Genomic DNA, 12,378 nt, shown 5'->3' with positions numbered 1-12,378 from the left:
CAACAAAAACCGGCTTAGCCAACAATGTGCGTGGCTGGTTTACCGGCGCTAATTAAAATTAGGCATCAGTTAGTGATCGGGTATAAATACCGTACATACCAAAAACCTAACTGTCTTGTCTCCCCTCCCGACGCTCTCTCTCTCTCTCTCCCTCTCTCTCCCTTTAGATGCAGCGACAGCCATCGCCATCTCCACCTCTATTATACCTTTCTCAATCGACCCTCTCTCTTTATTTCTCCTTTTCCCTCTCTTAATCGACCATCTCTCTTCGTTTCCCCTTTCTCAATCCACCTCTACTCCTCTAGGGTCTCTCTCTCTCTCTCTCTCCCTCTCTCTCTCTCTCTTAGGGGTCTTTAATCTCTATCTCTCTTTTAACATGTCTAAGGATGAGATACGAGGATCTCTGCAATTCGATGTATGATATGGACATCATGGAAGCCTTAGCCACTTGCATCTCAAGCATTTAATGGATCTCTTCATAAAGCACGAATATCTCCTCGAAGATCTATAGGTCGCCTCTTTGTATATATCTGTCATTCATCTATTAGATCAATTTTTTTTTCAAATTTTATCTATGACTGTAGGTTATAAAACGAGGTGCAAATGATTGAATCTGTGAAGTTTGCATCAATCTTTTTTTAAAATTAGGTTATGTTATGCTTTGGCACCTTACATGTTCGATTAAATGCCAAATGACCTAAACTTGCTGTATTGTTAAGAACTTTGCTGTATTTGTGCCATTGATTTGGGTTTCTTGTGTCCCGTCTGTCTCTACCATACACATAGTTAAAAAGTTTTGGAATGTAATACTCTGCTGTATTCGCCATCTATTACAGTTTCTTTCTAAATGATATTAATTATATTATCCTCATGTCCATAACTAATTTAATGAAAGAATTTAATCTTATTTTTTAGTTGGTCCACAACATACAATGATTTACTAACAACCAGTTAGCCTTTTCCACAACCAATCACATTACCTGTAAGCTTTCTAGGATATATCTCCTCCCAATGGCATGTTTTGGTACCTATCCTAAATTCCAAGCTAATTTAATCTATATGTTAATGAAGATTGATAAGGTCATCACCATGGACATGTATGTTATCCTCAGATTTTCAGATTTTATAAGTGAGACCCATGGTTTAGAGGTCTAGACCATTGTACGAATGCAACTCACTGTGGATGAATGCCATCTCAAAAATCTCCTCTGATGCAACCCACTGTGGGCAAAGGCTGTATTATAGGCAGAATGATGAGATTTCTGGCACTTTTTCATTTTGATAGACACACACACACACAAGAAAGATATCATATGAATGCATGGTGGAATGGGCATTCTCATTCCTTTGTTAGCAAGGATACTTACATGCATTCTCATTCCTTTGACATCCAAAAGGTGTCTGATAGCTACATAAATTATGTCTCTTTCTTTCTTTTTTTGTTTTGTTTTTAATGCATCGAAGGAATTTCATTAAAAAGATAGGCTCGAATCCAAGGTTACTTCAAACATGAGGAATTTTAATTCAGAAAAATTTGGTAGCTTTGTGATTTTCTGAGTTTTGAATCAAATCTTAGTACAGAACATCTTTAATATAATGGAATATCAGAGAAATGAAAAGATGACTGTAGAAATTGTAAACTTCTCTGTCCTTCTGCATATGCCACTTCAGTCTCCTTCCTGCTTTTGTATTTCCTTTTAAAATAACACAAAACATATAGAAAGATAGAGCATATATACATCAGAGGAAGAAGGGAAGAAAATAGAAAAAAAAATAAAAAAAATATTGCTTTCAGTATTAATTTTAAATTTTACTTGTACCAATGTAATTAGTTAGCTCAGGAGTTGAACTATTGAATTAACAATGACAGACTCTCATAAGGTACTCAGATGCCTTGTCATCAAATTAGTGATAGACATGAATCAATTAGTGATGGAAGGTAAAGTCTAGTGGGCAGGGAAGTTTTTGTGAGGCTTTATTCATGTTAACTAAATGCAAGAGCTTAATATTCAGATATGATGATCTTTTGGGAATCTAAAATCATTAGCTGCTATCAGATTTATTTGAAGTTGTTGATCGAAGAGCAAAGCTAGTTGGGAGTGAGTTGTCAGATGAGCAGTCCATACAGCCACCAGGTATGCATCCCAATGCATTTAATGGTTTTCTATTTAACAATATGTTTTGTTTGTACCTGGAGGGGGAACACCTTTGTTTTGAGCATTTACACATGCTTTTCATGGATATTTTTAATTTTTAATTTTTAATTTTTTTTTAATTTTTTTAATTTTTGTTAATGGTTGTCTACTACTTAACTTTTCTCTATTTTCTTCTGACAACAAATAAGCTTCCAATGGTAAAGAAACTCAAGCCAAGAGGGAGAAATCAAAGGAGAAGATATTTAAATGCCCATCTTTCATTTTATTTATTTGCTTATGGGCAGAATACTTAAAATGTGTTTGTTGCCCAACAGCAAAAATTATGTTATTTATATAAAAAATTTTCAAACTTGATTGTATTTTTAGGGTCAGTTGACACTCTCCACTGCTGAACCTCCTAATCCTACAACAAGTGTGACATCTGATAAAGATGAAGATGCCCCATCTAAAAATGCTGCTGACGTGTCCAGTAATTTTACAGACCAGAAAAGTATAGATGTTTTTGGCGAGTTTTGGAAATTGAAGACATTGCCATCAGATTTGACACCACTTGTGCAGGATTTTAATCAATTGTGCCTAAATTTAGGCCTACAAACACTTCAGCCTTTTGATGCCACTCGTGCTAAGGAGTAGACCATATAGAGGATTTGTTATTTATTTATTTATATTCAAGACCATTTTCAATTTATTGTAATAAATATTATATTTTTTTTATTGTGTAGTAATATAAATTTTGTTTAATATTAGTTTTAATTGCATTGCATCATTTTTATGTTTCAAATATTAAAAAAATATAGGTTTCAATTGAATTATATATAATAATAAAAAATTACAGGCGGCCCTTTCAAATCTATACAAAGACTTTTACTAGCACTTGTATAGACGTTTGTTGGGAATAAAAGTGTTTGGAAACCTAGCTTTTGGCGGCGCTTGTATAGACTTTTTACGGCGCTTCTGTTAGAAATACCAGCAGCTAATAAAAGCGCCACTAAAGGCAGAGTGGGAGCCGCAAAAAACTACACCATTAGCGGCGCTCAGACAAGTGCCAGTAAAAGTGACATAGCACCGGTAAAACCTTTACCGACATACCCCTTGAGCGGCGCTTGTCTAGCACCAGTAAAGCCAATACCGGCAGTCTTGGGCACTTGTACCGGTGGTTTTGACCACCGGTAAAAGTCTCTTTCCTTGTAGTGCTTGTATTCGTATTCCACACCCTTCTTAGCCAATGCGATTCGTGCCCGGAGCCCAAAAGCGCTAATCGAAAAGTCCAAGAGAACAACACTCTCAACCATTGATCTCAATAAGACAGACGGTGGAGAAAGAATCTAAGAGTTTGGAAAGTGGTTGATAAGATGGTGAGTTTGGGAGTGGTAATTATAGAGTAGGGGGAAATGCACATTCAAATGCAACGTCTGCCCATTTCGTGAACATTCAAATGCAACGTTCTTTTGCTGCTAATCTATCACATTTGTATGAAATCCGATCGATTGAAAAGATGGGACACATCTTATATATCGAATTAGTAGAAAATATTAACAATGTGTTTACTATGGGGTATATATCCTTACATTGTATTACTCCATCAGTTGTTCATTTATTTCAATGGTGTATCCCATATGATGAGAAAATTACTTTATTTTTCATCCAGTTTGATCTATAAAGTGGATCCCACGTTTTCATGGTTTAGATTTCTACGAAGATGATACATGAATAGTAAAGAGAGCATTGTACATGGAAGTTCACATCCATCACTGCATTTCATTTCTTTCCTTCTTTGCCTTTTCCAACATTGGAGCACATGTCATTGCTTACGTCATGTGATGAGATTTGGTAAGCACATGCGCTGCGGTCCACACAAGTAGATTGAGAAAGTTTATGTGGATAAGGTGGTAGGTAAAGATGTGCACGGAGTCGAGTTCAACCGAGTGAGGTTTAACTCGATCTGGTTATGTCAAGTCCTTGATCCGAACACAATCTGACTCAGGACCGAGTCCAGCAATCCCGACTCGATCCGAACCGGATCTTGGCTGGGCTGATCCAAACCGAGTCCGACTCGAATAGAGATACCGAGTTGGATCAAGTTGGATATGATTCAGATCGGGTCAATGGGTGAGCAGGCTAGTAGGAAAATAAATAGGAAATTAAAAAAATAGATTAGAAAAATAAATTTTACCTAAAATAGGCGGATTGCTGCCGGACGAGTGGAATACTATCAAATGGGGCTGCTAGACGAGTGGATTGTTGCCTGATGGGTGGAGGGAGGAAGTGGATTGGAGATGAGAGAGAGAGATAGAGAGAGAGAGAGAGAGAGAGAGAGAGAGGAGGGACGACCGGATGGTCAGGTTCGGGTAGACGATAGTCCGATCGGGAGTGGTGTCGGGAGGGTTAGGGTAAGATGTAAAAAAAAAGTACAACTTTTTTTTTATATAGTACTCAATATCGGATCGAGTCGGGTTTCGGATCGGGTCGAGTCCGATCGGATCGAGTTACTATGTAACCTGAACTCAACTCAGTTGGGATTCGGATGGGGCTGCTCAATCCGAACCCGACTCTACTATTTGGTTCGGGTCGAGTTAGATCTGACCAAGTTAGATCCACTGAGTCGAGTCAGGTCCTGCCCAGCTCTAATGGTGGGAGCGAATTGGGTGTTATATGGGATAACACCTTAGTAGGTGTTGCCGTTACTCTAAGGCATACCTTGATAATGTGTTATATATCAATGCTGTCTATCTATTTTTCCAACCTATTTTACGACGTGATACCAAAATTTAAGCAGATCCAGATCTCAAGTGGACCACACCATAGGAAATAGTAGTGATTGAAGTCTTACTATTAAAAAATTCCCAAGACCCATTGTATAACTTTTATTTACCATCCAACCTGTTGATAAAGTTAAACAGACTTAGATGAAGGGAAAATACAAATATCAGCTTGAACCAAAACTTCTGAGACTATAAAAAGTTTTTCATGATCATTTGACACTTTTTATAATGGCCTATTTTATTGGACATTTAAATCGATCTCCCTCATTTTTAGAACAAACGTCATGGAATGAGATGGAAATAAAATGTATAGAGTCCTTATGCAATAAGTAGCCCCACATGGTAACGATAGCACCCACTTAGGTGTTACTCGGGCAACATCTAATTGGCTCTCATAATTGTTGGATTGGTGGGTCACACCTTTATACATTGAGAAGACAAGGTGATGGTTGGATAATGGGCGCAAATTACTTCCACCTAGGCCAGCTAAGGATTCTTCTGGCCTTTAGGGCCTGTTTGGGAGCGTGGATTTGGAACCGGGCCCGAAACCCCCTGGATTTGAAATCCTCCTAGTGTGCTTGACACCCTGGAGTGTGAATCAACTTTAATCCAAAAGTACCTATGCATGGTATATTTACGGGGGTTTGAATTTAATTACCAATTCAACTTTAATATCTCTAATTAGTGAGATATGTAATATTTGACACAATGGTTGTGATAAGCCCGAGAAATATATGCTTTGCCCGAAGATGATGAAATTCTAAGTCTCGGATGGGCAACAAGCACAAGATCATGTCTGAATGACTAACCAACGATTTTTAATCGTTGATTTACATGGGTAATGTTTGGATGGTGCTGGACAATGTTTAGACGGTGCTGATTTACATGGACAATATTTGGACGGTGCTGATCATCATTAGTAGGCCATGTGCCCAATAGAATGATAGTGTATAGTGAGACACATGTTACAGCTGCAACTATTGAAATGATTTTAGGTGCAATCCAAGCTCAAACCGTGGATTGCAAACCCCCTCAAAGAGTGAAACCCCTTGGATTTGAAACCCCCATTTACTTTATGCTTCCAAACAACAAGGGGATTTGAAACCCCCTCAATCCCCTCCAATCCATGGTGCCAAATGACCCCACCTTTAGCTTTATAGGGTCACCGTGATGCATTTGTTACATTCATTCTGTCCATCACTTTTTCCAGCTTATTTTAGGACTAAGTGTAAATATGAAGTAGATCCAAAGCTGACGCAAGAAAGGATGTGATTACACTACAAGAAAACTGGCCTTTACCGGCGGTCAAAGAAAACCGCCAGTAAAGATTGCGTCGGTAAAGGATTTCCCGGCGGTCAGGGATCTTTACTGGTGGTTGTGCTGGACGCCCCTAAATCGTCAGTTTTTGCTACACTACTAGAAAAATGGTCAAAGGCTACAGATAAAATCCATAGCTAAATATGGCTACTGTCGTAGGCATTAATACCATAACCATAGCTTTTAAAGATATAGCTACAGATTAAATCCGTAGCGATGGAACGACTTCCGATAATCCCTAGCCATAGAGCAAAGCTTTCTCATCAAAAGTAAAAAATATAAAATTTTAGCCTGTATTTTTAATGTAAAGTGGGTCGCAGACAGTTTCATGGCTAAGATGGATCAGAAAAAGCCCAGTCGACGACAGAAGTGATCCGGACCATTGGACCTTAGATCGGGCGTATCTCACAATCAGGAATGAGTTATTGGGCGTAAAATATATGATTTTGGGACAGAACGAGCTACTTTAGCCAACCAACCCCTCTATGAAGGGTTGCGCAAGCTGGATTTGCAAAATACCCCTAGATTGATGGTCGTTTCCCTATTTTAATTCCATTTTTACTATCAATAATAAGTTTTAGTTTGATTATAACTCTTCATCCGTCAAGCTTTAGGAGTTGTGCCCAACATGAAAAGAGATTAGAATAATTAGGAGAACGATTCGGTGAAGCCAAATAGGACACTTACTATTTTTGGCCGAAAACCTTACACACTAATAGACTTCATGACTGTTTATAAATAGTAAGTTTACTATTTATAGTAAGTTTCTAATTCTAGGAGTTTTAGTTGTAGTTTGCTTCTGGTTTCTGTCCCATTGCTTGGTATCCCTATTTAAAGGGTTGTGAACTTGTTTATTTCATTCATTAAACAATTTCAAATTTTATAGAATTTATTTTTTATTTTGCTTGCTTTCTTTCTCGTGGATTCGAGAAGCCTCTGTGAGGACTCCAGAGAAGTTTCGTGGATTTAGAACAGTTATCCTCTGGAGAGAGATGGTGCTCGACCTCATCACGTTCATCCCTACATCAATTTTGGACTATTTTGGAGTGGTGGCCCACCATTTTTATTTAAAATTTTCTAAAAAAACAAAATAAAAAATCAGGACTGATCCGAACCATACCTAATCCGATCTGTCTCAGTTTCCCTGACCGAGTCGGACTCAGATCGGATCAGGCCAGCAGTGGTCCGGATCAGATCGAGTCAGATGACCCAGACTCAGTCCCGGATCGGATCAAGTTCGGGTCGGGCCATGTAAATTTCGGACCGAGTCGAGTTGGACCCAATCCGATCTGACTCGACTCGATGCCCAACTCTAATTGTAATTACCAAAACAAAAGGTCACATGGCAAGGAAAAGAGAAGGAAAGAAAGAAATAGATAAAGAAAATAAATATTTACTTTTAATTTGATTTCGATCAATAAATAGCCAACTAAACTCAATTAAGGAAACTTAACTATTGAAAATGTGTAGAATGAAATGTTCAAGGCTTTCACTTTAAAAAAAAAAGAATGAAAAGGGGCTATATTTGTACATATGTATATATGCATGTTTATATTTGCATATAAATATGATTTATGTAAAAAATAAAATATATAATATAAGCATATTATAGAGTATTTGGGCACAACCAACAATTTGGGCATTATTCCACTTCATTATAAGCCATTATACGAGAAAGAGAATTATATCAAAAAAGGAGTTTGGGTTTTAATGAGAAAATCCTTCTCTTCTCTTATATTATCTCATTCATCTCAGGTTCAATTTCGCAGAAAGAGAATTATATCAAAAAGAGGAGTTTGGGTTTTAATGAGAAAATCCTTCTCTTCTCTCATGTTTTCTTATTCATCTCAGGTTCGATTTCGCTCTCTCATCTGACTTCTCTCCTCCATAACTCAGGGTTTTATAATTTGTGGATTTCACGCATCCTTACTCCAAATCCCTCACCCCAAATAGCCCCCTATTAAAAACAGAAATTGGTTCTCTTGCTTCTTCTTCTTTTTTTTTTTTTTTTTTTGCTTATTTGTTTTTAGTTTATTGTTATGTATGGTTCTCGTCTCCTCATGTGAACTATCGCAGGTGTTGAACATATATAAGATCCATTACTGTGTTTGTAATTGGTGCCATGAGTATGTTGCACGTTTGATCCACCAATTGAATTGGACACTATACGTATGCCCAGCTAAATGACATTGACTTGAGAATCAAAACGACATTTACTTGCAAGGTATGGAGTGTCCGAACGAGTCAGTTCAGGTCATTGATTCTTTCAAGTAGGATCAAAATTGCAAAAATAATAGGAAATTAAAAAAAAATAACCAACAAGATAAAGGGCAATATGTTATCACTATAATCAAACCTCTTAATATCTTTAATACATACCATGAATATGAAAACAAAACAGACAACAAAAAAATAGAGGAAAAACACATCTCTATTTTGAATATTATCTTCTATGGATGGCAATGTGCTAAATGTAAATATAAATAGATTCCTCATCCTTGAAATCCAAACTCTAATTATTTCTATTACACAGAATAACATGAACCAAAGGTTCTCTAAACAAGAACCTTTTGATCATCACTTATTAAATGGATGGATGAAAAAAAAAAAAAAACCAACAACAACAATAACCAAAGATATAGAGGTAAAACAAGTCTCCATCTCAAATGCTATTTCATAAAAGCCTTCCACTCTTGTTTTAATCTTCCACTCCTATTGATTCTCAAATTCTTCCTCATGGACTCCACAAAGTCATAGAGCTTGTGTGGGTCTGGAAGAGTCTTCGACACACTCTCCCTCTCCAAGCAACTCTTCACCCACCTCATCAGTGTCAGGCATTCCTCCTCCACATTGAAATACCCATAAGTCTTAAACAAGTCAAACCAACTAGAAAAGGGAATGAGGATAATATCCACCAACCCAAAGGTATCATTCCCGAAAAATGGCTTCTCTTTGAGCTTGCCTTCCAACAATTTCAAGCACTCAATAAATTCTTTCTTTGATGCTTCCTGAGCTTCGCCTTTATTCCTCAATATTCCTGATGCACTTGGATATATCTAGATGAAAGAAAAATAAAGCAATTATTCAATAATTTCACATTTGAAATGAGCAAATGTCTTTATATAGAAAATGCAGGTAGGAATATTAAGTGAAAATATTGTTGTTGATAGATGTCTTAAATCTGTAAAATCGGCAGTTTGTCGATGACAAGTTTGATGTCATCGAGCAGGATTCGATGACATTGAAGTCCACTCGATGCATCGAGTATTTTCCGAAGCCGGGTCGAGCAGTCGAAGTTTTTTGGAAAATCCATGTTTTGCTGCTAGATAGTTTTTGCATCTTTTTGATGACATCGAAGGGCATTTGATTCATCGAACGATTTCATGCGGAATTTTGTGGATCTGCCGGATTTGTGAAATTTATTTCTGATTTCGTTTGAAATTCTTTTCAAAGCTATATATATGGGTGTAAATGGGATTGGGAGGTATTCTAATAGTTTCTAAATAGTTATAGGGTTTCAAAGGGGTGTAGCAAGGGTGAGATTCAATGTTGTTTGAATCGGTTAAGCCTTCTCTCTTTGTAATTTCTGCTTTTATAGTGAATTTTTTATCGCTTTGTGCCGTGGTTTTTTACATGTTAAATCATTGTGTTCTTCTCCCTTTTGCTTGCTCCCATTGGATTGCTATCCTAGATTCATCTCTGTGTGATTTCGCTGTTCACCCAACAAATACAATAAGAAAGATAAAGCATTCATCGGGTTTGACCTAGATGAATATATGTTGTCCTTCCCACAAGTTAGGCTAGTCTACACAAATGGTGGGCCAGTAGTGCATGGTAAATGTGTGGGCCATTTTTCATGCCTTTTCGTCTAACCTTTTAAGATTTTCATTACGTAAACATGGCACTTTTTCATTAGGATAGATGCTTGAGTTACAAGATTTCCCTTTGACCCAACAAATATATAATGAAACTCAATGCATAATAGGCCACTGTTCAAAATGTCCCTGATCTAATCTTATCCAATCATCCTAACAACCATGTAGATGGTCATACACCTAACTTTTAGTATAAAGCATGCATTTGGATAAAACATATATACAAATTAACCACTAACCTTCTTGTCTATGTAGTTAGCCCACAACCTGGCATTGGCCCGTTGGTAAGGATCTTTGGGCATCAATGGTGATCCATCCATCTAGACCTCATCGATGTATTGGACGATGATGAGGGATTTACAGTGTAACACCTAGGCCAAACAGTGCGGCGTCCTGGGGTGTCCATTAGTGGACCTGTCGTAAGACCACACTAGACAGTCGCATTGTGCGCACATACGACAACCCCCATCAATAAGTTAGGATAAATTAAGTCACTAATGCGAACAAGCCTGAGCGTGTTCGGGTCGAGCATGGGCCATAATGCCGGTCTACCCAGTAATACATCATGATAGACCGTAATGACCGTGTAATGCCCGTAAAAAGTCCAATAAGTCCAAAACTATAAGAAACTATGGGCCTCATTGGGCTTGAGGTCCGCAGACGGTAGACCCAAACGATGCCTTAAACTGTGCAACTTGGACCATCAAGTCGGCACTTGAAAGGCGCGACTCTCTGGAAATTTAAACTAGAAACCCTGAAATTTAAATAATTAGCCCTGCCACTAAGACAGCGAATTACGACTTTCCAACCGTTAGATTTCATTCAAACTCAAACAACAGATCAGGGATATTTCTCTACTCTTGTCCACCAAGTTAGACCCCTGATCAAATAATAACGATTGTTGATAGTAAATTGGGCCACTACGATCAATTGACTCATCCGTTTGCCACCAAACTTGGGACAGCCCTTCATCTGACTATGGGACACCTATTCCATAGCACAGATGGGCTAGGGGTCATTGTGTCATGCCCCAAACCTAGAAATCGGATTTATAGGGATCTCGATCGTCTAATCCGGTATCGACAGCCTCTATAGTACCCCATTCTCGGCTCCTAGCGTTCATATGCTAGATTTCGATCTTGGGATTCTACAAGGAGAATTTTTTTTTTTTTTTTTACAATTAACTCATAATAAGCATAACTATAAGATTACCCAATTCATAAAGGCAACATCATCATCACATATTCACTAATATAATCATTTGAGTACAATACTGAAAGGAAAATACACAAATCGAAAATTAAGCTCCAGAAGACTGCTGTACGCTCTAAGCTCAATACTGCTGCAACCTAACATCACCCACACGCATCTATCGTGCATAAGCTTATAGAAAGCTTAGAGGGTGGTGTAAGTGTGTGTACAAGGTAAGTGCCAAGTATTCAATACAATGTCATAATCATACAATATCGAAAATACTAGTAATCCATAAATCGTATAATTTCGGAATAAGCAGAAATATTAATAAGATCATGAATTATCAGAGTAAATAGAAGTACTGACAAGATCATAAATTATACGATAACAGAGTAAGCAGAAATACTGACAAGTTCATGAGTCATACAATATTACATACGCAATACAAATCAACAACGCAAATGAGAAATCATAGAGAGCCAAATATCAGATGTAGAGGATGCAACGCGATATACATTTCTGATGAGTAACATAAATAGCGTCAGCCATACCTAGACCATGTAAATGCAGAAACACAATAACCCAAATTACCATATGTCACGGATGTAATGCAACATGCAGTGCGAATGGAATGACCATGGTAGGGTGTGAAGTCGGGATGGTAGTACGTAATATCGCAGGCTATGGGGTCCATCACAATGGACTTTTATCCAAACTAGTCCCATACCTAATTTGGATAGTTGGACTCAATGTGGTAAACTCCTGATCTCAGGTTAGTCATGCGCCCTAACCGAAATCCTGGCCATTGCGAAGGTACACGTAACAAATCGTTGTGCACCACCAGCTCGAGTGGATAGTGAATGAATGAATGAATGAGTATGCAACTCCTACTCAATAAGTCCACATATCAGTACAGTTCATCTTTGGGATCGTCACCGGGGTCTAGTACACTCTCCACCAGCTTGCCGCCCCATCAAGTGCATAACTGTGTAAATGGAATAGACCTCATTATCCTCCTAGCTAGTAGTCAGCCAATATCTACTCGGCACGTCGATAGCGAACCCATTCACGAAC

At 37.9% G+C, this 12,378-nt stretch overlaps 1 protein-coding gene and 1 long non-coding RNA gene across 2 annotated transcripts; one reads left to right on the top strand and one right to left on the bottom strand.

Moving 5' to 3' along the window:
- LOC131220718 (uncharacterized) lies at positions 1 to 1,605 on the top strand. The gene is made up of 2 exons (XR_009158792.1): positions 1 to 511; positions 916 to 1,605. It is a non-coding gene; the product is annotated as an uncharacterized LOC131220718 (long non-coding RNA).
- Positions 1,606 to 8,559: 6,954 nt separating this feature from the next.
- On the bottom strand, positions 8,560 to 10,473 carry LOC131220717 (glutathione S-transferase 3-like). The gene is made up of 2 exons (XM_058215516.1): positions 10,350 to 10,473; positions 8,560 to 9,291 (listed from the first exon to the last, which is right to left on the bottom strand). Exons 1-2 carry the CDS (start codon positions 10,428 to 10,430, stop codon positions 8,905 to 8,907), a joined length of 468 nt encoding a protein of 155 aa, XP_058071499.1. The 5' UTR covers positions 10,431 to 10,473; the 3' UTR covers positions 8,560 to 8,904.
- Positions 10,474 to 12,378: the final 1,905 nt, after the last annotated feature.

This window comes from Magnolia sinica, chromosome 12, assembly GCF_029962835.1.
Source record: "Magnolia sinica isolate HGM2019 chromosome 12, MsV1, whole genome shotgun sequence".
Taxonomy (NCBI): domain Eukaryota; kingdom Viridiplantae; phylum Streptophyta; class Magnoliopsida; order Magnoliales; family Magnoliaceae; genus Magnolia; species Magnolia sinica.
Note: the sequence above shows the minus strand (reverse complement) of the source record. Positions and strands in the feature narration are given on the sequence as shown.

Excerpts from the sequence above, each read along its gene's own strand:
- LOC131220717 (XM_058215516.1), bottom strand. The coding sequence starts at position 10,430 with ATGGATGGATCACCATTGATGCCCAAAGATCCTTACCAACGGGCCAAT. Across the intron at positions 9,292-10,349 it reads CTAACTACATAGACAAGAAG|ATATATCCAAGTGCATCAGG; the intron begins GTTAGTGGTTAA and ends TCTTTCATCTAG.